This window comes from Crinia signifera, chromosome 7, assembly GCF_055691185.1.
Source record: "Crinia signifera chromosome 7, ASM5569118v1, whole genome shotgun sequence".
In the NCBI taxonomy this organism is placed as follows: domain Eukaryota; kingdom Metazoa; phylum Chordata; class Amphibia; order Anura; family Myobatrachidae; genus Crinia; species Crinia signifera.
This window is the reverse complement of record NC_139223.1, coordinates 187,004,587-187,027,947: the sequence shown is the minus strand read 5'-3', so window position 1 is coordinate 187,027,947 and position 23,361 is coordinate 187,004,587. Positions and strand designations below refer to the sequence as shown.

The 23,361-nt window shown below is 44.8% G+C and overlaps 1 protein-coding gene across 1 annotated transcript in view; it reads left to right on the top strand.

The window, feature by feature from the left end:
- UBE2E3 (ubiquitin conjugating enzyme E2 E3) overlaps window positions 1-23,361 on the top strand; it is an 84,955-nt gene that overhangs the window by 50,399 nt on the left and 11,195 nt on the right. Inside the window, exon 4 of the mRNA XM_083154695.1 lies at window positions 13,277-13,409. Coding sequence (XP_083010821.1) covers window positions 13,277-13,409 — 133 coding nt within the window. The remainder of the gene's footprint in view (window positions 1-13,276; window positions 13,410-23,361) is intronic.

Below are 23,361 nucleotides of genomic sequence, written 5' to 3'. Positions count from 1 at the left end.
AGCAATTGTGGACCGTTGGGGCCAGCCATCGATAGATCTGATGGCATCCCGGTTAAACCACAAAGTCCCCATGTACTGCACAAGGACCAGGGATCCCAGCGCAGTGGCAATAGACGCCCTGACAATTCCATGGGTGTTTCCCTTGGTGTACCTGTTTCCACCCATACCACTGCTGACAAGAGTTCTAAAAAGGGTTCGAAGTCAGGGAGTGGAAGCCATTCTTGTGGCTCCGGACTGGCCAAGAAGGGCTTGGTTCTCGGACCTACAGAGCCTGCTGATCGAGGATCCTTGGCCTCTGCCTCTAAGGAGAGATCTTCTCACACAGGGCCCTTGCGTCTTCCAAGATTTAGGGCGGCTACGTTTGTCGGCGTGGAGGCTGAGCGGAAAATCTTAGCTCAGAAGGGTCTGCATTCATCAGTTATCACCACGATGATTCAGGCCAGAAAGCCGGTGACAAACACGCACTACTACAAGATCTGGAGAAAGTACGTGGGTTGGTGTGAGGAACAGAAGGTTCCCCCTGCAAAATTCAACCTGAATAGGTTGTTGTGCTTCTTACAAGCGGGATTGGATTTGGGTCTTCGTCTGGGCTCACTAAAAGTACAGATTTCGGCCCTGTCCATATTCTTCCAAAGAAAATTGGCTGTCATCCCGGAAGTACAGACCTTCCTTCAGGGAGTGCTTCACATCCAGCCTCCTTTTGTACCTCCTACACCTCCTTGGAGTTTGGACGTTGTTCTAAACTTCCTTCAATCCTCCTGGTTTGAACCATTGGAGTCAATTGAGTTGAGGTATATCACCTGGAAGGCAGTGGTCCTTTTGGCCCTAGCCTCGGCTAGGAGAGTGTCGGAATTGGGAGCCCTTTCCTGTAAAAGTCCTTATCTGATTTTCCACTCAGATAGAGCGGAGTTGAGAACAAACCCGCGTTTTCTTCCCAAGGTGATTTCTTCCTTTCACCTAAATCAGCCAATTGTGGTCCCGTCTGCATCTGGTTCGCCGGATATTCCGGTATCCCTGGATGTGGTGCGTGTCTTGCGTGTGTATGTCCAGAGGACGTTAAGAATCAGGAAGACAGATTGTCTATTTATTCTGTATGACGCACAAAAGAAGGGACACCCTGCATCTAAGCAGTCCATTGCTAGATGGATTAGGACTACAATCCAACAAGCCTATGTGACGGCAGGCATGCCGACCCCTCCGGTTTTAAAGGCTCATTCCACCAGATCGGTGGGCGCATCCTGGGCGGCTGCTCGGGGTGTGTCAGCTCTGCAACTCTGTAGAGCTGCTACATGGTCGGGGCAACACACCTTTGTAAAATTTTACAAGTTTGATGCCTTGGCCCAAGAAGATACCCAGTTTGGGCAGGCAGTACTGCAGCAGTCTCCGCACGTACCCTCCCTTTCTGGAAGCTTTGGGACATCCCCAATGTCTTAAGACCATTCCCAGTATCCCATCAAGGACGTTAGTGAAAATAGGAATTTAATACCTACCGGTAATTCCTTTTCACGTAGTCCTTATGGGATACTGGGCGCCCGCCCCGTGCGGGGGTCTGGCTGCAGCTTATTCTGCTGTTTAAGTTCAGAAGTTCACCTTATGGTCTTCTGGTTCAAGGGTCTAGTTCAGTGACCTTGTTAAAGAAAATCCACCCAGTTGGTGGTATTATAGTTGTTTATTGTTTTGTATGAATGCGGGTGTGCTGGCATAAATCTCACCACACTATTCACACTTATGTTTACATAGGTGACATATATGTTATTCCTCTCATATGTACATTCTCCTTCGGGCACAGTTTTTCCATTAACTGGTTCCTGGGAGGGGAATCAGAGGGGAGGAGCCAGTACACCCAGCTTCAAAGTTATAGATGTGCCTGTCTCCTGCGGATACCCTCTAATACCCAATGTCTTAAGACCATTCCCAGTATCCCATAAGGACTACGTGAAAAGGAATTACCGGTAGGTATTAAATTCCTATTTTCTCTCAAAGGTGTGCAGGAGCTTCCCTCTGGGGACAACCTATTCAGCTCAGAACAGAATGAAATGACAAGGGGAGCCGAGAACACTATTAAGGTCACACAGAGCTCCCAATAACATTGGAGGAAATGAAGGGCAGGAAAAAGTGCTATGCGCTGAAGTCCACAAAGAAAGTTGCCCAGAGTTCCCCGTCTTACTTCTACTACTTACATGAAAAATGTTCTTGTCTAGGCTTAGCAGAGCAAATGACTGTGTTGCCGAAATGAGGATGAGGAAAGTGCTTTAGCGTTTACCAAGTATTACAGGGACCAAGGTCAGACTACACCTCATTTCTAGCAACCTTTTGGATAGAGCAGTGATGGCTAACCTTGACACTCCAGCTGTTGTTGAGCTACACATCCCAGCATGCCCTGCATCAGTTTCAGCATGGCCAAATAGTAAAACTGTAGCAGGGCATGATGGGAAGTGTAGTTCAACAACAGCTGAAGTGTCAAGGTTAGCCATCACTGGGATAGAGGATCAGGAGATGTCATTGCCTACTCCTGTGTTTAAGCCCCAGAACCTTTTTTGTTAAGCTACACCAACTGAGGAGCAATATTCTCATGGAACCAACAGTGCATGCTACGTTATTTTGTGTTCTCTAAACAGATCCTGGGTTGGATCACTTAAGGCTGGTGGAGTCCTCCTTTTAATCGCGGATTGATTTTGCTTTAGCAGTTTAAGCCATAAAACTGGAAATTTTTTCCTGTATTGCACACTGTGTATAAATGACTGAAGTCCACGCATTCTTGAAAATGTCGCTTGTGTGTTGTTCCAAACAGCATTGTGTAAAAATGTAGAATTGATCAGATACATTTCCACAGTGAAGTATAAAGTAACTAGTTACGACCTGCAAATATTGTGAACCGATAAATGCAGGCCCAAAAAAGTCTACTCCTGGCCAGGAATTGTAACAGATCCTGTGTCTTCCTGAAGAGCAAAGTCATGGGCAAATGAAGATTAGTAGATCACCCATAACTGGAACCAATGGAACTCTATAAACACACTCTGTGCTTCTCTGCTGATGGGGTGTCTGTGTGTGAATCTTCTGGGATTGCCAGTTTTGTTGGTATAATTTAATTCCCATTCACAAGACATTCATCAAATACCAGTTGTAGGTAGGTGAGGTATTAGTGGAGCTTTATTTGGGGGTGTCTACTTGTAATAGAAGCGAGCCTCTTGCTGCATTTAGGGAGCCGTTCCAAGGAAGCAGCAGCAATAGCTGCCACCACCACATCTGAATGAGGGCCAATTTCTCTTTTGGACACAGCACCAAAATGGGACAATGGCCTCCTCTATTGTATACAACTGTCGGACCACAAATGCTGGGTCGCACCTGGGATTACGACACGGGTCCATCCGTGGAGCAAACCGGCATTTGCACAGAAAGTGGCTCACAGCGACCTGGCTTATTGGCGGGTCACTGACTTCATCCCGGTGGAGGGGTAGAGTGGCGGCGCATCCTGACCCGGGTTACCCATTCACATTGCCCAGCATCCCAGGTCTGACGCCGGTAGAACCCTTCTCTTTACCCGGGTCAGATTGCTGGGTTACTGTACCCGGTATTTTTCCAAAAAAAGCCCTTTCACACCGCACAGTGACCCGGGTCGACCCTGCAACAACCCGGGTTAGTTGTGCGGTGTAAAAGGAATTTAACTGTCACATTTTCAAACATGCTGCGTTCCTTCCTACTATAGATCCACTGGTTGTCTGAGACACATGAACTGGTGGTAGATCTTAAGGACAGATTTGGCCACTCTTGCTGTAGTCCAGGGGTGGGGAACCGGTACAGACAGGCGGGTGGGTGGCCCACACAAACTGGCTCCGGGGGGCCATTTACGGCCAGCAGGCCGAAGGTTCCCCACCCCTGCTGTAGTCGATGCTGCCACATTGGTATCTGAAGTATAGCAGCGTAAGCATTTTCTTTGCTAGAAGGCTCTTTTACAATCTAGTAACAAAAACAATGCGATAAGCTTATATCATGGGTTTATCTATGTACAGAAAGAATTCCTGTGCCTGACTCATCCTACAGATTAGCCATACTTCCTGCTGCATACAGAACACACTCTTTTCTCTTCTAAACAGGGTAATTAGGTATTTATAGATTAAAGGCTGGAGGGAGTTCCTTTTAAATAGATAGCCTCTTTAGTTTCCTGCCAGATAATCATTTCACAAGTAGCATTCTGTAACACAGTCCTTGGCACTCCATTACTTCACAATCAGTATAAATATTTGTGTTTAAACACTCGACGTCGTAAAACCACTTTCTCCGGTTCACGCTCCAGTCATGCGGTTATACGGCTGCTATAATGTCTACCGTTTGTTGTGCTCATTTGTACTTTTTTTTTAATCTATATTGTTTATTCTTTTGCTTCTGTTATAATGTCAGGTGAATTGTAATCATTGCGCTTGGCTCTCGGTGCCAAGTCTTGCTTGTTCTCTTCACCGTATTACGAAGGATGTTTGTTTTGGCTCCGGACGCACGGAGCGAGAAGGGAGGAACCTGCATTGTGTCAATGCACAGCTGGGCCTGTGCGATCGTGTTGTAGAAGACAAATGCAGTACAGGTTAGCATAACGCCTATGCTAATGAGCCTGTGTCATATCGAAAGTGCATTCCTGCGGGCAGGGGCGTCAGATCAATAGGCCTGACCTTAGTGCCCGCTTGGCTTTGTGGAGCGTTGATTTATTTGCCTATACCGTCATTGCTTTACGTTGGTTTGTTTTCATTGCATTCATTTTTATACACTCCCCACAAACAAGGGGATGCGGTCATTTGGTCTACAGCATGATGGTAGACAGTCATTAGGTCGACATGGGAAAAGGTCGACGTGAGTCTGTCGACATAGGCAAATGTCGACATGGTTCTAGGTCGAAAGGGCGTTAGTTCGACAGGTCGACAGTCAAAAATTCGACATGGGGTTTTTCACCTTTTTTTTTTTTTAGAACCGACATGTGGTATTTCATTCTCTACCATCCACTAGGGTGTGGTGGGAGAATAAAATAGTGTGCCGAGTGTCCCGAGGCACCGTGCCCGACGCGTCGCAAGCACAGGGAGCGATGCGGTGCACTTTAAACTGTGTCCATGTCCACTGTGTTGACATTCAGGTAAAAAAAACCCTGTAAGAATCCCCATGTCGACCTTTTGACTGTCGACCTAGACATTGTCGAACTAACGACCTGTCGAACTAATGACCTTTCGCCCTAGAACCATGTCGACCTTTTCCCATCTCGGCCTAGACCCATGTCAGCCTTTTCCCATGTCGAACTAATGGTGTTGACCTAATGACTGTCGACCATCATGCTGTAGACCAAATGATCCCAACCCCAAACAAGTGCATAAGGAATTGAAATGTCTAATCTAATATTGAGGAATATTTTAGAGTAATTAACATTAAGTAACAACATATTAGCCACATATTGTTACGGATTCAGTATGAAATCCCGGCGGTCGGGATCCCGGCGTTCAAAATCCAGACGCCGGAATCCCGACCGCCGAAATCCCGACAAGGGGGAAACGTGGATCGCCCCCCTTTGCGGGTTCGCTGCGCTAATTTATTCTCCCTCCAGGGGGTGTCGTGGACAGTGTTGGGATTTCGGCGGTCGGGATTCTGAACGCCGGGATCCCGACCGCCGGGATATTAACTGCATCCCATTGTTACCTACCTGCTATGTCTGTCTTGTAGCACTGTAGCATTACTCAATAACTGAACAGCAAAGCCAAATGGGGTCAGTGATGCTGAGAAAGTTTAAAGAGAAGTAGGAGAATGTGTGGGAACTAAGCACTAATCCCAGATGATGCGGCCTATGTGGGAAGTATTACGCTGGGAACTGTGTGTGTGTGTGTGTGTGTGTGTGTGTGTGCGCTCTAAGGTTTCAGAAGAATTTGCATAAGTGTCCCAGAGGTTATCGTCATCTGCAGATGGTGTTACTTATTGGGCTACAAGTGAAATACATTATCCGCTTGGTTATGTGTAACATACTGTAGCATGCAGTTGAGGTTGCTTGTGTCATCTAGGGTACATGCAGATTATTACTGCCATACAGGTTCAAGATACATAGCAATAGTCCTGTTATGTAATTAGGGCTAGCTCAGGGCACAGTGATATATCTCAGGGAGATTAGAGTCCTCTCCTGCCCTTCTCTATATTAGTGCACAGTGCGATCGTGCATCATTTATAATCTGTTGGGTTTATCGAAATATGACACTTTGTACAGTAGCTGTAAGCAGTCAGCTAATTATCAAATCTATATTCTTATGGCGCAATGATAACCTGAAGAGTGATCATAATCGGGGGGGGGGTCTATTGCTAGTGTCCCTGATATCCTGTGACTGTGTTTCTGTGTTTTTATTACGTGCCACTGGTAGGTGCAGTTTTGTTTTGACTGATCCAGGATGTGGATGTAAAATTGTAGCGATCACCTGTAAATCGCTTTCCTGCAACTATTAAACAATATTATGCAGGAGGGTTTCTCCACCATCTCATATGTCATAGATTTTACCAGTCTAATCTAGATAAGAAACCCTGTGGGAAGCTGTTGAATGGAACAGGAAACTAAGAGAAAAGGTTTTATTTATTTACACGTGCACACACGGCAATCACACATACAGAAACACAGAGGTAATCACAAGGTAGCAGACTAGCTTTCAAAGCTATTGATTCGAGCGGGCTTAGCTAGTGTATATGTGTATATCTATCTATCTACTATATATGTGTGTGTGTGTGTGTGTGTGTGTGTGTGTGTGTGTGTGTGTGTGTGAAAATTTGTCCTTTGGTCTGTCTTTCTATACAAATCAACAGTTTACAAGCCAAGATCGTGAAATTTTACATCCAAACATATTAAAACACGGCTGAGGCAACTAAAAAAATTTGAAATACAAATTAATTAATGTTTAATTTAAAACCACAATTGAGTAATTTAGAGTGGCCTCTACTGGTCACTGGAGGTACTTCACCTCATAGGTGAATACACACAGTACAGGCATTCCTACGCCATGCCATATATGCACACACACAATACAGTACAGGTACTAGTACACCATGCCATATATATATATCTCTCTCTACGCTGACTGTGACATTGGCAAGCTGATCCAGGTTCAATTTTTTTATACCATTAAGTGGAGCATCACAGAAGTATCAGACCATCTACAGGGACAACTCCTCCCTTATTAACACCCAAAAGTGTTCCCATATAAATTTTCAATGAATCAAGGTATATAAAGGCTATAGATCCTATGGTACCATCTAGTGGAGCCCCACAAAGTTATCAGATTAACTACGGTGACCACACCTCCTTTAATAACACTGTATGTAAAGTGTTCCCCTATATACACACATAGTATCAAGGTATATAAAGGCTATAGATTCTATTTTTCCATCAAGTGGAGCCTCATAGGGTCATCAGTTTAACAGCGGTGACCACACCTCCCTTAAACAACACCCAAAAGTGTTCCTCATTATTTACATTTATATGCTGTATTGAGGTATATAAAATTTAGAGATTCTGGTGTCTTACCCCTGAAGAAGTCCCTAGTGGACGAAACGCGTAGGGTTCTGCATGATCAGTCCACACCTCTGATCGAAGTTACATTGAATTACAATGACATACCAACAACTTCTGTGAATGATTTCAAACTAAAGCATTTTTTATTAAGTATTTTAATTGTTTTATTGTATGAAATAAATATTTTTGTATTTTTACAATTGTGGATTGGTGAAACCATCTTCTGAGCGCACCTCTACACCTTCTTCTCTTTTCATATATATATATATATATATACACACAGCCCAATACAGGCATTCCTACACCATGCCATATATGCACACACACAGCCAGTACAGGTACTACTACACCATGCCATATATATACACAGCCCTGTACAGGTACTACTACACCATGCCGTGTATATGTATGTATGTATACATATACACACACACACACACCAGTAAAGACACTACTACACCATGCCGTATATACACACATGAATTACTGTGAATTATTAATGAATAAAACCACAATGTTTGCTGTACGCTCAAATGTATGTTCCAGCATAACTCCGAAATGACTGCAGCAATTTACACCAAACTTGGTACACGTATTACTTAAAATCTGTGAACAAATACTGTGGGGGTAAGGGGGGCCCGAGTCCGGACACACACACACACACACACACACACACACACTTTTTATTTTTAATTTTTTTTTTATTTACTTGGGTGGCGGGTGCGCCAGTCGTCAGGATGAGATTAGCTGTAGCGCCGGGAGCGGCCGGGTATGAAGGACCTGGACTGGAGAGCAGGGTCGTCGCTCATCTCTGCCTGACTGCGGGAGCGGCAGCAGCAGTCAGTCCCACTACTGTATTGTTACTGCTGCTGCGCGCGCCCACCGTCACATGTTGGCGCTGCCACTCTTTAGCTGGCACACAGATTTGTATCATGTGATGTCTTCTAGAATCTGTGTGAAATGGGTAGAAGAGACCATAAAGGGAAAGATGAACCTGAGCAAAGCTGGAAAGTGAGAGGCAAATAGAATTCTATAGAAAAGAGAAAGTGGAAACCAGGGAGATTGCTTGTCAGGAAGGCAGCGAATAGCAATAATGGGAGCGAGAGACGTGTACAGCTGAGGAACAGAAGAGCCGTCTCCAAGACAAGTGTTCAGTCGCTCGCATATAGAAATAGACAATAAATATGAATTTTATCAGTCAGCCAAACAAGCAATGTTAGTATTAAAGTGTGCAAGCCGCGATATAATGCAGAACTATAAAACTGCATTCTACCTTATTGCTTCTTTGTATGTGTACATTTGTGTGTCTGTTTAGTGAGACCTATTTGTACTGTATATCCTATTCCGTCCAGAGATAGCGTTTCTATGGGTAATTGCTTTTACTTGTGATAGCAACAGCAGTATTCTTGCTGAAATCTGAGCCTTAAGGTGCCCACACACTAGAAAGATCTGCAATCATAAGATGTGCGCATAAATTAGCCTTCAAATCTTTTGCCCGTCCTGGACAAAAGTATTCAGGGAAGCGCACATCTTTACCTAAGATTTTTCTTAAGATCCCCTGTGCGTTCCTATGGATCTTTTGTTAAATCTGATATATCGTCTGATGTTTACTGATAATCGGACGAAAATCGGCCGATTTTTGTCCGATGCGCGCTCCCGCGGATCTTTAGCTGAATCTTCTGATCTTAGGTGCTGCACAAAAGATCAGAAGATTTAACAAAAGATCCATAGGAACGCACACGGGATCTTAAGAGAAATCTTTGGTAAAGATGTGCACTTGCCTAAAATCTTTGGTCCAGGACGGAAAAAAAATTTCAAGACTAATTTATGCGCACATCTTACGATCGCAGATCTTTCTAGTGTGTGGGCACCTTTATGATCTTTCATGCAGCATGTAAGATCAGAAGATTTAGCAAAAGAATCACGGGAGCGTGCATCAGACCGAAATCGTCTGGTTTTCGATTATCGGCCGATTTATCGGAAATCGGCCAATCGGCCAAAAAATCGTAATAGTGTGTGGGCACCTATAGACAGCAGTAGAACAGCGCCACACAGTGGTAGTCTTACCACCTAGTATAATTCTCACCATCTGCATACAATTAAACACTCATCATAGTTTGATACCCCCTTATTTTTCTCTGCAAGAGATTATTCACATAGGGTAGCATTGCAATTATTAATTCTTCTACCATCTAAGCTAAGCTTGGTCACCCTTCCTATTCCTTTCGTTGTTGGATACCTGACCACTAGTTATTCAGCAACCATATTTCCGATACCCCCTACAAGGCCCCTGTTTCTGTTTATAAATGCCACCCCCATTGTAATTCCAGATAATCTCAATTGTTAGGGAACAATGAACATAATTCAGGAAACACGCGGTTGAGAGAACAGCCCTTAGGAGCGATCATCGGCAAGCTGTGGATGCCTTAAGAATTCCTTAGTGCGCACTCTGAGAAAACAAGTGCGATGCCGTTCTCATTTGTGTACAACATCACTATTGGGTGGTTTAGGGTGAAGACTGGGAGTTGACCTGGAGTAGTTTTGCTTCAATCTTGTTAGCAGCACTGCTGTCACAGTGGCCATATCGTAAGCATGTTACAAGGGAGACTCTGCACCAGGCAGCTGAACAGCATGTGAAGATCTATGTTCCAATGGGGCTTCAATGGTGGAGAGATTGGTTCCACCACCAGCGCGCTTCCCTTGCTGAGATATGCAAAGTGGGAGTAGCATCGCTTGCAAAGTACAACGAACAGTAGTGCACCAGGAGAATGCTTTAACATATCTCTGACATTGCCACACTGCGGCTCTCACAGGTGTTGGCGAACTACAAGACCCAGCATTCCCTACCATAGTTTTGCTATTAGGGAATGCTAGAACTGTGGCAGGGATATGTAATTTCACAACAACTTGAGAGCCATAGGTTGGCCTGACCTGACGTAGCTTCTGTCTGGGAGCCTTCAGCACCGATTCTGACAATCACGTGATGAGCAAGAGAAGCATTGTTAAGGTAGGTAGAAGAGGACAAGTGTGGTGCAAATGTACAGCGGGTTATGACAGCGTTCAATAGATAGAGAAGAGGGAACAGATGGTGTGGGAGGTAGGAGCCAGCAGAGGAACAAAGATTATAACAGACTGGAAAGGATGAGGATTCTAGTCAGGGGTGTGGGCACAGGCTAGCACAGGGGACCCTATTAACTGAGATCTGAAAGGTGTAGAGCAGAAATTGGTAACCATGCTCGGGCCCATAGTCAGCAGTCCAGCTACTGTTGCCGGGATGGGGAGCCTTCGGCCCTCCAGCTATTGTTGAACTACACATCCCACCATGCCCTGCAACAGTTTTAGTATGGCCAAATGGCAAACTGTAGCAGAGCATGCTGGGATGTGCATTTCACCAACAGCTGGAGGGCCGAAGGTTCCCCATCCCTGTTCTAAGGCAACAGGCAATGCGGCCCAACCTACAAATATGCCATCCCAATTCATCTCAGTAGGGGCCTTCACCACCTGGCATTGGTACCACCTGTAAATGTGTTGCGGTACCCCAACTGTTTCCTCATACGAAATGCTATGTAACAGAAAACAACGAATGAGACGCTGAGACTTACTCTGCGCTGCGATGACTGTGAGGAGATCAGGACCGCTGATGACATCAGCATCTGTCCCTCCCAACGGCCTGGAGCCACCTGCGTTTTATGGGGCACTCCCAGAAAATGTAAATGTTACGCTCCCAAACGCCCAGCGCCTGCCTATAAACATACAAATGCCCAGTGATCACAAGGACGGCTCACGCAAGAGCACCACGTCCTGTGATCATTTGATTTCATAATCACTCGGGCTGCCAATTTGCAGCCCAGCGTTTGCATCTGAATCAGGCCCACAGTCACACGCAAGTATGCGGCATCGTTCGTTGTAATGTTGCGCACAACGACACTCGGCGCTTAAAATGTTCTTTTGTATGTACTGGATATATTCTGGATTGGTGGAAACCAGGGGTAGGTAACCTGCGGCACTACGGTACACTTTCCAGGCTGCCCTGTCACAGTTCTGCTGTTGGGGATATGCTGCGATTGGTAGTTCCCCAGCAGCTGGTGTACAGTACCACACATGGCCTACCCCTGGTGTTAGACTGTGTGAGGTGAGTGTATGGGCATTGTAGGAAGAAATGGATTGTTTTTATGTACAGTCTCCCTCATTGCTGTCTGCAGAGCACAAATGACAAAGTATCTTTGTTCATGTGCATTTTTTTTCAATTAGTTCAAAGACCCCAGTGTTTGGACTCGCACCAATGAATCTGCATGTCCAGTCTGGTTACTGTTGTGCAACTTCTTTTTTTGAAATAAATTATTTATATTAGAGCAGGTATTACAAGAAGCCTCTGAATGTGATCAGTCCAGCATGTAGTCACTTTGTTTCATGAGGCATGATACAGTGCAGGAAATCTCATGTAATATGTAGTTGGCAGCGCGGGCAGTGTAATGGTTAGCATTACTGTCTCACAGCACCGAGTTCATGGGTTCGATTCCCACCATGGCCCTAACTGTGCGGAGTTTGTATATTCTCCCCGTGCTTGCGTGGGTTTCCTCCCACATTCCAAAAATATACTGGTAGGCTAATTGGCTACCAACAAAAATAACCCTAGAATGTCTGTCTGTGTGTGTACATGTGGTAGGGAATATTGATTGTAAGCTCCACTGGGGCAGGAACTGATGTGAAAGTTCAAATATTCTCTGTAAAGCGCTGCGGAATATGTATGCGCTATATAAATAACTGGTAATAAGTAAATAGTACTAGAGCGTTTGAAATGTAAAAAGACAGTAAAAAGACAGAAGGTAAAACACATGGTATCACTGAGCAATACTGAAGCTTGTCCTGCCGGTATATGTATTGATTTCAGTGATGAGAACGAATCCATAAATCTATTTTTATTTCTTCTATAAATGAATGTTTCCTATACATTTGTATGTTGTGCTGTTTGCCATGTATATTCCCTTCCTACACATCACTGGCGTTTTTAAAGGTCCATACACACTGGGCGACTATGCCCAGCGTGTATGGACAGCGATGATCGCATTCATCGCTGGGGGGAAAGCGTCTCAGTGCATACACACTGAGCTGCTTCCCCCCTGCCCGGTGCCGATGGAGGGTAGACGATTGCCAACACGCGTAATAAGATATATAAATGAGCATTTATTACTTTAACTTGTACCAGTATAAATTTATAATCAGCAGAGTTGTGATGGCCCAAGTTAATGTAGAAAATTGAGCCCCCCGTGAATATACCGTATGTGATTGACGGATTTACCATGTTATGGCTGTAACAAAAGTTATATATATTACATTTTATACAGGGTCCTTCTCTATGCTGTAAAGGTCCATACACACTGGGCGATAATGCTGTCATTGCTGGGGGGGAAGCTTTCCCCCTGCCCGGCATGGTCAGCAAGGGGGGGGGGGGATTGGATGGCTTTACATAACGCAGCGCTATGCAAAGCTGTCTACAAAGCCACTCATCTGCAGATGAACGACTTTCCCAGCGATGATGGGAGCATGCATCAGTGCTAGACGCCGGGCCATACACGCTGGACGGCTTTGAGCTGAAAGCTGCACAAAACACCAAATTTGAGAGTCTTTCAGCTCCGTATCGCCCAGTGTGTATGGGCCTTTACTTATTGTTATACTTGCTGTGTTTATATATAAAATTACGATTTTGTTTTTGTTTGTGGCAATAACCAATTTAATTCATTGTTTTTTTCCCTGTCTTAGTGCCGGACCGAAGGGGGACAACATTTATGAATGGAGGTCGACTATTCTTGGACCACCAGGCTCCGTCTATGAGGGAGGAGTATTTTTTTTGGATATCACATTTTCGTCTGATTATCCTTTCAAGCCACCAAAGGTAAATAAATCTGGTCACCTTCATATAGGACACTGATTTCCCATGTTAGATGTTTGGAATATGTCCTCTGCGCAGGATATCGAAGAGCACTCGGCGCCTCTGGCAATGTTTCTTAGCATGTAATTGTGTGACACATTTGTCTAATGGGGGAAAAAAAAAACTTTGTTTAGACGTGAAGACGTTTTATTTCCCGCACCTGATGACGACCTTGGATAAGCCTAGTTCTCTCATTAATCATCCTGCATAAATCACACTGTTAAATACTGTACATTTTGTTTAATGTGTGATGTGCTTCTCTGGTTTAATTACCCTTGTAAATGAAAATCAGGTTGTGGCTAATGGGTGGATGCATCAGGCAGTGCAAATAGAGATGTTGCCCTTAGCAACCAATCAGTTTCAAGGTAACATCAATGATAGAAAGAGCGTAGGTACACGTTGCTTAGTTGCTATGTTCAACTTTAACGCTCTACTTTTCCACTGTTTGATACACATGCCCTACATATCCTTTACATCATTATACAGGGTTACTTGAAGCCGCAAGGTGATTGAAGTGACTATTACGAACACTGACTCATCTAACCTTCTAATGATCTTCCATGGAAAAATTTCCAGCATGTTCTTTGAGAGAAAGAGGACCTGAATTATCATTACTTTGATACTGTATTAGTTGTAAAGAAACCACCAAGGACATTGTTCTCCGTCCAGAATGAATGAATTTGATTGTAACTCTGGGGTGCCAAATGTTCACACTACATGATTATTTAAATGATATCGCTCAGATGTGTGAGAGCTAAGGTGCCCATCCACTAGGATACGGTCACTAGGTGGACAGTGAAAAGGTAGCGAGGCACCATGACTGAAGTACGGCGCGGTGCTACGATTCAGTGTCCATGTCCACATTCGGGACAATAAAAACGAAAAAACCCATATAGACCTAATGCATGTCAGCCTTCAGTCATGTCGACCTAATGACCCTGTCGACCTTCATGCATGTCGATCTAAAGTGGGAAAACTGATTCATAACTACAGCGTTATACCAGCGTTAAACCGAAGTGTAACAGAAGGACAAAACAACAACGGAGAAAACCAAAGTCTGCTTTGAGTGTGTTAAATTTATTCACACAACATACTACTCCTGGCTGCTTAATCTGGCAATTCAACCATAACATCAGCATTTTACATCTGCAAACAACTTTTACTATCACTGTTAAAGCTTGTACTTGCACTGTCAGTTTTGAAAATGACCAGCTGTACCTCTAATGATCTCACCTCTCCTGCTCTTCCATTGATAGTAGGTGTCCTCTTTCTCTATATATCCTCTCTGGGTGAGCTTATGTGCTCACTCGACTTCCGCTATCACATCTATGCTGATAACACTGAAATCTACCTCTCCTCTCCTGATCTCTCTCCCTCTATCCTCACTCATATCTCCAACTGTCTCTCTGCTGTCTACTCTTGGATGACTCAGCGCTTCTTTAGACTTAAAATATCAAAGACTAAAGCTGGGTACACATATATACAATTGTCGGGCCGTTCTTCCGTTCTGGGTCGGACAGCCGTTCAATTGTATATGTGTGTACACTGTCCCGTACGAGCGATAAACGGCAAAAAACTGTCTTGTCCGTCCAAACTCGGTCGGTCGAAGGTTCTTTGCAGTTTAATTTTCATCCGACAGGACGGCCTCATATCGGAACAAAAGTGCAGTGTGTACGCACGTTCTATCGATATGCTGCCGTCCTTGCGACTATACTGCCAAAGCTGGAACGCCCATGTGGGCGTTCCATAGCTGCATGATCTCTCCTACAGCACATATAGACTGGTTATGCGTCTAAACTTTAAGAAGCCGCTTAGAGATATAGAGAGCAGCGGTTAAATGATCATTAGCCGCAGACACAAATAGAATCAATTGTGGACTCATAATAAAGATAAATATACAAAAATCTGGATATCAGTCTACATAAAAAATTCTAATAAAATCAGCCAAAAATCTGCCAATTCCCTAACAGCCTGAGACGGAGGAAGCGGCAGGGGAAGCTTAAGGTAGATTTACAGCATCAGGAAAGGCATTCAGGATCGTCCTGCCCGCTGCACTAACATCCTAAATTATCCCTCAGCATACAGCAGGTCGCCCCGTGCCCCCTCTATATAGCTAAAAATGGCCCTGGGTGGAAATATTACTGTTTTACAAGCACAATTACAATTACCGCTAAACCCATCCACGGCTGATACATAATGCGCCCAGCGCACTACAGTCTTCTCCAGCGGCGCGGAGGGGGGGTTCATCTTGTTTGCAGCCCAGCTTTTAGAGAGATTCATTTCAATGGACCTCAAACAGCAGCAACTTCAATTTCCAAAGGGAACGACACATGCAGCGTTTGGGAACCCCAGTAAAATCCCGACTCCCAAAAGCCCAACCTGCACCAGCCCTGGAACTCTGACTCCTCACACAGTAGCTCTGCAGCTGCACCACGCACCCACCAGCAACACTGTACCCATAGGCATGGAGGGACAGGACAGCCCGGGTCGCGCGACTTCGCCCGCAGCTACAGTATGAATCCCTGGCACATACATGACTAGGGGACACTACCATGCCTCACACAGGGGACCTGCTGCTCCTTGACTCGGTCAGTAAGATCCACTAGATCCAGAGGGGGTTGCAGCACTGGTACCAGTCAGACACATCCAGATCCAGGCACAGAGAGAGCGACTGCAGCAGCGCTGCCGGCTGACTAAAGTTTACACGCATAACCCGTCTACATAGAACTTTAGTCACCCTGCCGGCTGACTTATATATATATGACTATCGGCAGGGTGACTAAAGTTCTATGTAGACGGGTTATGCTCCAAAAACTGTGGAAGCCCGTACAGAGCTAGACACAGATATTAATAGCTGGAAACAACTGTTGTGTAACAAATAATCACTCATATCACACCAGTGAAGGGAATTAATAATTGAATGACACACAAGGATTTGCATATGACTGAGTATGGATGCCAAATTATTCCAGACAAAGGATTAATTACTAAAGAAGGAATTAATGCATTCACATGTACACCTTAAATCAAACTGCCTATATGCAAATAAGAAATAATATATGAAACAAAATAACTTCACACATGGTCTTTTTAAGAGAGAAGCTACCAGAATACAGCCCCAAATTACCTGTTTAAATAAGAAAATATTGCTCTCCGATAAAACTCTGCTAACTCCCGTAAGAAGCTTAACCAATGAAGAACTAACCATAAAACAGTTACATTGTATAACTGGCAAGCAGCCCAGAAAACAGATCAAAGATTCATGATATAAGCAGAACTGAAAAAGATACAAAGTACAAAAATATATTGAAAAAGATACTGTACATAATTTCTTACCAGCGCTGTTGCTAGACTTGATCTAGAGACCAGACTGACAGGCTCATAGTCCCTCTATGCGGATGCCCTGCGCACCATCTACCGTCTCCCCACTCAGTGCAGGCACAGGAGGAAGAGCCCCAGGTCAAGGAAGGAGAGGCGCAGTGTAAGGGGGTCACAGGAGCAGAAGTGGTGCAGTGTATGGGGAGCAGCAGCACCGTGTATATGGAGGAGTGGCGCCATGCACATAATGAGCACCAAACTGCTATAAAGCCGGGTATGCGACTACAGGGTGACTACCGCAAACTGACAAGTTGCATACCCGGCTTTATAGAAATAATGAACTACAATAGTTACAGTTGCGGTAGTCACCCTGTAGTCGCATACCCGGCTTTATAGCAGTTTGGCAGGGTGACTACTGTATCTCTTGCGGCGGATGGCGGTGTCGGCGGTCAGTGTCGGCGGTCCCTCTGGCGCAGGGGAAAAGACCCTATTTTGAGTGGAGATGGGGTACCTGTCAGCGGCCAGCCTGACACGGCGCTGCCACTGCTGTATCTCCCCCGCTGCTGTATCTCTTGCGGCGGATGGCGGTGTCGGCGGTCAGTGTCGGCGGTCCCTCTGGCGCAGGGGAAAAGACCCTATGATTGCCGGCGCTGCTGTATCTCCCCCCGGCGGCCGGTCCTTGCGGCGGATGGACAGTCAGTGTCGGCGGTCCCTCTGGCGCAGGGGAAAGAAATAGTACTATTTCCCCTGCGCCAGAGGGACCGCCGACACTGACTGTCCATCCGCCGCAAGGACCGGCCGCCGGGGGGGAGATACAGCAGCGCCGGCAATCATAGGGTCTTTTCCCCTGCGCCAGAGGGACCGCCGACACTGACCGCCGAGGGACCGCCGACACCGCCATCCGCCGCAAGAGATACAGCAGCGGGGGAGATACAGCAGTGGCAGCGCCGTGTCAGGCTGGCCGCTGACAGGTACCCCATCTCCACTCAGTAGCCGCAGGGACCCCCCTCCTCCCGCAGCACCCGGGGACAGCTTCCCCCCTCTACCCCCACAACACCCGGGGACAGCTTCCCCCCTCTACCCCCTCCAAGCTATATAGATAGATCTATATAGATATATATCTATATATATATAGATATATATATCTATATATATATATATATAGATAGATATATAGATATATATCTATATATCTATATAGATATGTATATCTATATATATATATATATAGATATCTATATATATCTATAGATATCTATATATATATATATATATATATATATATATATATATATATATATATATATATATATAGATAGATATATAGATATATATATATATCAACAAGGAAAGGCAGGGCTGACCCAGGTCTGCGACTAGTCAGTTTGCGGTAGTCACCCTGCCAAACTGCTATAAAGCCGGGTATGCGACTACAGGGTGACTACCACAAACTGACTATACTCCCATACCCGGCTTTATAGAAGTTTGGCAGGGTGACTACCGCAAACTGACTAGTCGCATACCCGGCTTTATAGAAGTTTGGTGCTCCGTGTGTGTCACATTATGTAATGCATATTGAAATATTAGCAACTGTGCCTTGTATTATCCTTGGCCATTTTAAGGGCTATTGTCTGTCTGCTTGTGCCTCTCAAATTTAACTGCGGGACCAGACCGGCATTTCTATACTGAAGTTTAGTAGACGCGTACCCCGTCACTTTTGTTTAGGTTCTGTACTCACGCCTCTTTGTTTTGGTATGCCCTTAACCCAGCCCATTATGATAATTTTGTTCATATATATCGTGTCAAAAGCCCAAATCGAGAGAGTGTGTACGGTGGTACAATCTTTTTCTTGCGACTGTTTGGACGGGAGTACATCGGACGTCGCAAGTAAAATTGTACAGGTGTGTACGCGCGTGATCGGCTGTTGTTTGTGGACGGTCCGACGGGAGTACAGTCGGCCAAACGGTTGGATTGTATATATGTGTACCCAGCTTTAGCTGTCATCTTCCCACCCTCCTGCATAAAACCTGACCATCGCTTATCCTTACCTACTGTTTATGCCCACTTCTTTCCCTTCTGTGTCACCCCTGTCTGTCTAACCCCCCCTTTAGAATGTAAGCTCTCACGAGCAGGGCCCTCTCTCCTCATGTGCCTTTCTTAGAATATATAAACCACTGCCACCCTGATGATTGTTTCAGTGTCCTGTCCCCTGATGCAACTATCCGTATTAACCATGTACTTGTCCTAAACTGTCTTGTAAATGTAATTTGTTATGTGTTTTTGATTATAACTATACTTTGTAAAGCGCTGCGGAATCTGTGTGCGCTATATAAGAAACTGTTAATAAATAAATAAATAAATCTAGTGGTGTCGACCTAGTTTCTGTCTATCCAATGATCCATACCCCATCTATTAGTGCAATTTGGGCCCTTTTCATCCGATTTCGGCGGATCGGGCGAAATCGGATGAAATGTGCGGTTCTAATTCAACGCGCAGTCACATGCACATCGGATCGGAGATCATCATGGCTGCCACAAGGATCTATAGGATTCCGCAACCATGACTGGGATCGCATACGATACCTCAACAAATCACCCGGCAGCTCCCAGGTGGCTGGACCAGCTGTTCGGGATCTGCCAGGTGAGTTGGAGGTGTATCGCATGCAATACCTGGATGGGCAACTTTAGCACTCAACCTTAGATCAATGGAAGAAGGTTGTCCAATCAGATGAGACATGTTTTCTGTAGCATCGTCTGAACAGTTTGGTATATTCAGTCATTTACTTTTGGAAGATCTAGCACCAGGGTGCTTCACACCTTGTTTTGCCGGGAAAGTCTGGGTTCATTCATGTGGACGTTAATAATTTGATGCTTACCACCTCTCTAAGCATCTTTGCAGCCCAGGTATATACTTTTATGGCAATCTCAGAAGGAAGTGGAATGTCCAAGGTCAAGGATACCATGTCCGGCCACACTTCACTGCAGATTGGTTAAGAACGGTGTGAGGGAATTTATGAATTATTGATGGTACATTTCTGAGGATTACTTCAGCAGATCTCCATTGAATCTGGCTTCTATGATGTGTATTAAGAACACACAGGATCCTCAGCAACTCCTACAATGCAACTTACAGGAGTTAAAGGATCTGCAATTCCCAGATACTACAGGATTCCTTCAGAAGTCTGCGAAGCATCCATTCTTTGGTGCGAGCAGTAGAGCAACAGGTTCTTGTTTTAGGCAAGTGGCCATCATATATTGGGCTAAACGTGGGGATCGCCAAAAAAAAAAAGCGATCCTCGCAGTTTAACCAGTGAGGATTCCACTAAACAGGGATGCTCACGGCTAATGCAAGGAGCCCGCTGCATTTAAGCCCCGTACACACGGAGGAGATATATTGCTCAGCAATATATTGCTAGCAATACATTGCTGAGCAATATATTGCCCAGTGTCTCCTTTTCATCAGCGACCAGAGATGGTCGCTGATGAAAGGGAACCTCTGCCGGCGGTGCCGTAGAGGTAATTAGCTGGTTGCAGGAGCAAGCTCCTGCGACCAGCGATTACAATGGGGCTGAAAACGGGTGCACGCACCCGGCGATTTAGCACCGGGGCACACTCAGGCGACCATATTCCCAGCAATTATAGCCCCTTTGGACCCGTGTGTACACAGCTTTAGCCACGAGCCTCGCTGTTTCAGCACCCGCATACACCGTTTTCCCCTCATTCCAAAAACCTAGCGAGGGAGAATCAGCATGTGCAGGGGGTCAGTTGGATACTGACTGCGAGCTGTGACAGCGAGCTGCTCTCTGTCACAGCTCGCAGAAAGCATTGAATACACTCCTATGTAGGATTATGATTTGAACGTTACACATAAATATAATTTATTCTGAAACCGGAGTGGATGTTGCTTGGCTCAGACAGACTCCTCAAATAATAGTAATGCTGTAGAAGTTGTCTGATAGTTTGCCTACTCTATTTTGTTGAAGCTTGCGCACACAGGCGTGTGAAAACATTGGTTAAAAGAATCGACAAGTGCTCTAACAGAGCAAACGGAAGAGTATTCGCAAAGCCTCTCTTGCAGCGTAGTGTGATACATACCTAATGAGTATTTCCAGAGAGCTGTATTAATGCAGCTGAGCACCGCAGGCAACTAGAAAATTGACATGAATAAGCTTTCCAGAAAGTTGTGTATACAGGTCTGTACTCTCGCATCAATTTTTGACCGGCTTTGTCAGAATGGGTCTTATAGACTTTTAGAACATGTTTGCTGCTTAAAATGAATCTTTATGTAGAAGCCTTAAGTCTTTGGATGAGAACTAGCTTCACCTCAGCACAGCCAGGAGCTTGGTGCATTTCATTTTTTACCACATTACAGCGCAGAAAATTTGTATTCACTGTAATATAAGACATCTATGTAAGGTAATAAATTGATACAAGGCCGACCTAAGCTATTGTCACCCTTTAGCGGTCGAACCAATAACCCATTCCTGTGGCGTCAACAGTAATGGCTAGGTGAGCACCCTGGTTAGGCCCATGGCCATGGTGCAACGGGGGGAATACCAAACGTATTGCCACAGGAGCCAACAGTATTTTCATCTTGCTTCATCAAAGCAGCCATTTAACAATGGCGGAGGTATCTTTTCCCACACTCAATGTTTTTGTGCCAATGTTTATTCATATTCAACGGTCATGCTCCTGCTGAATTCTGATTGGCAGACTAAGGCAGCATCACAACAGAGAATATTGCATGGTGTCAGGGAACTATCCTTATGGTCATTATCACTATCCTTATGGTCATGTTCACCCACCCATAAGTCATAAAGATTGTTGCTGTTTGGCACAAACCTCTTCTCTGGATGTAGACCATGGAACAGTGATCTGCCAGAATATACACAAACCTTTTCAAAAGTACATTCGTGGAGAAAACACGGGGCCAAGATATGGCCAAGTTTTGGGCATGATCCTGATTATAGTAAGGTCGGACCATTCTGGAACTGCCTGGACAATGCTGAGAAAAAGCATTTCGCAAGAATGTGGTCGAATTGTGATCAAGGATTCAGCTCATTCCTTCCAAGCAAATAGTATTCCTGGGTGTACAGATCAATATCATGCAAAACATGGTAACTTCAAAATACAGTGCTGGTCACATGACCAACACACCGCGATCAACAGATCTAGCAAGAGTGGCGCTTCAAGTGTTCTAAAGGAATTCATCAACCATTGAGTTGGTTCTATGGACAAAGAGCTAGAGACTATAGCACTATGCATAGCACTGAGCTAAATTTGCTAACCTTATGGGATTACATGTAGGCCTTTCTAGATCACAACATCGGATTTAAGTCACCTACAGTTCCCTCTCCTGGTTTGCAAAACATTGTATATACACAGATGTCTTTCATTTATCGAGAAAGGCTTGTATTGATGACATATATTTCAGTCATAAAAGTTGGGGAGTTAAACTCTTCACAAATGTAGCACAATACTTATGGTTCCATGCAGTACAAAAACAAAGCTTCATAATGGAAATCAAACCTGTATTACTATGGGTGTATTCTTATACTGCTTTCACATTGCAGAAATGGGTAATGACACGGTATTCTTAAATGGGACTTTAAAACGGGTCTGAGCCTTGAGACCTTTCACATTGCAGGTGAAAACCGTTTTAAAAATCATTTAATACCATTCAAACATTCAACCCGTTTAACCCCCAAGGGACACGTTTTAAGCCATTGAAATAGAGCTGTTCAAACTGCCAAAAAAATGGCTTTAAAACATGTAGGACTCTGCTTTTTAACCGTGTTGAAATACCGGTTAACTTTAACCGGTAAATCAACTCTGGCACATTCACATTGCAGCCTTAAACGTTTTAAAATGGAAAAAAAAACGGCAATATACCGTTTTAAAAGTGCGATGTGAAAGAGGTATTAGATCACAGAACAGTGGAGACTTTAATAAATTGTCAAGGAGGCACCAGAAGCAAAGCAGTGATGGCGGAGTTGGAAAAGCTGATCTATGGTGCAATAAGAAACTAGTTACTTTCAACATTCCATGTTGCTGGCATGGAGAATGGAGTTGTCAATAATCTGAGCTTGAGGCAAGTTGTTTCAGGGGAATTTTCTCTACTTTGCTGAGATTGCAGGTTTCTTCAGTGGACATGCATGCTAAGAACTACCCAAGAAAAGTAATCCTTCCATTTTGGCCTCATTGTCTGTGGTTCCTAGTAGCCTGGCAGATACTTCCGAAAAAACTATGGTCTGTACCTCTTTGTCCAGATTTATAGTTTCAGGATTCAGTATTTCAACCAAATGCAATTAAGTTTAATGAAATGGAAATTGAATGGGAACTGCTCAGGGGTAAAGGATGGACGCGGTAAAGGTCTTAATGGGTGCACACACGGGCGGTTACTGGGAGGTTTTGACTAAGCGGTTTTACATAGTGAAAATCTCCCAGTCACTTCCATAGATAAGCCGGCGGCCCTCCCAAGCAGCAGCCCGTGCGTACAGCCTAATAGACACTGCAGGTCTAGACAAAATGTTCTTGCCAGCAGTGTCTGTTTGGCCAGGGTGATGGTGACACTGTGGAGCCGTGCATTGCTATTGCCC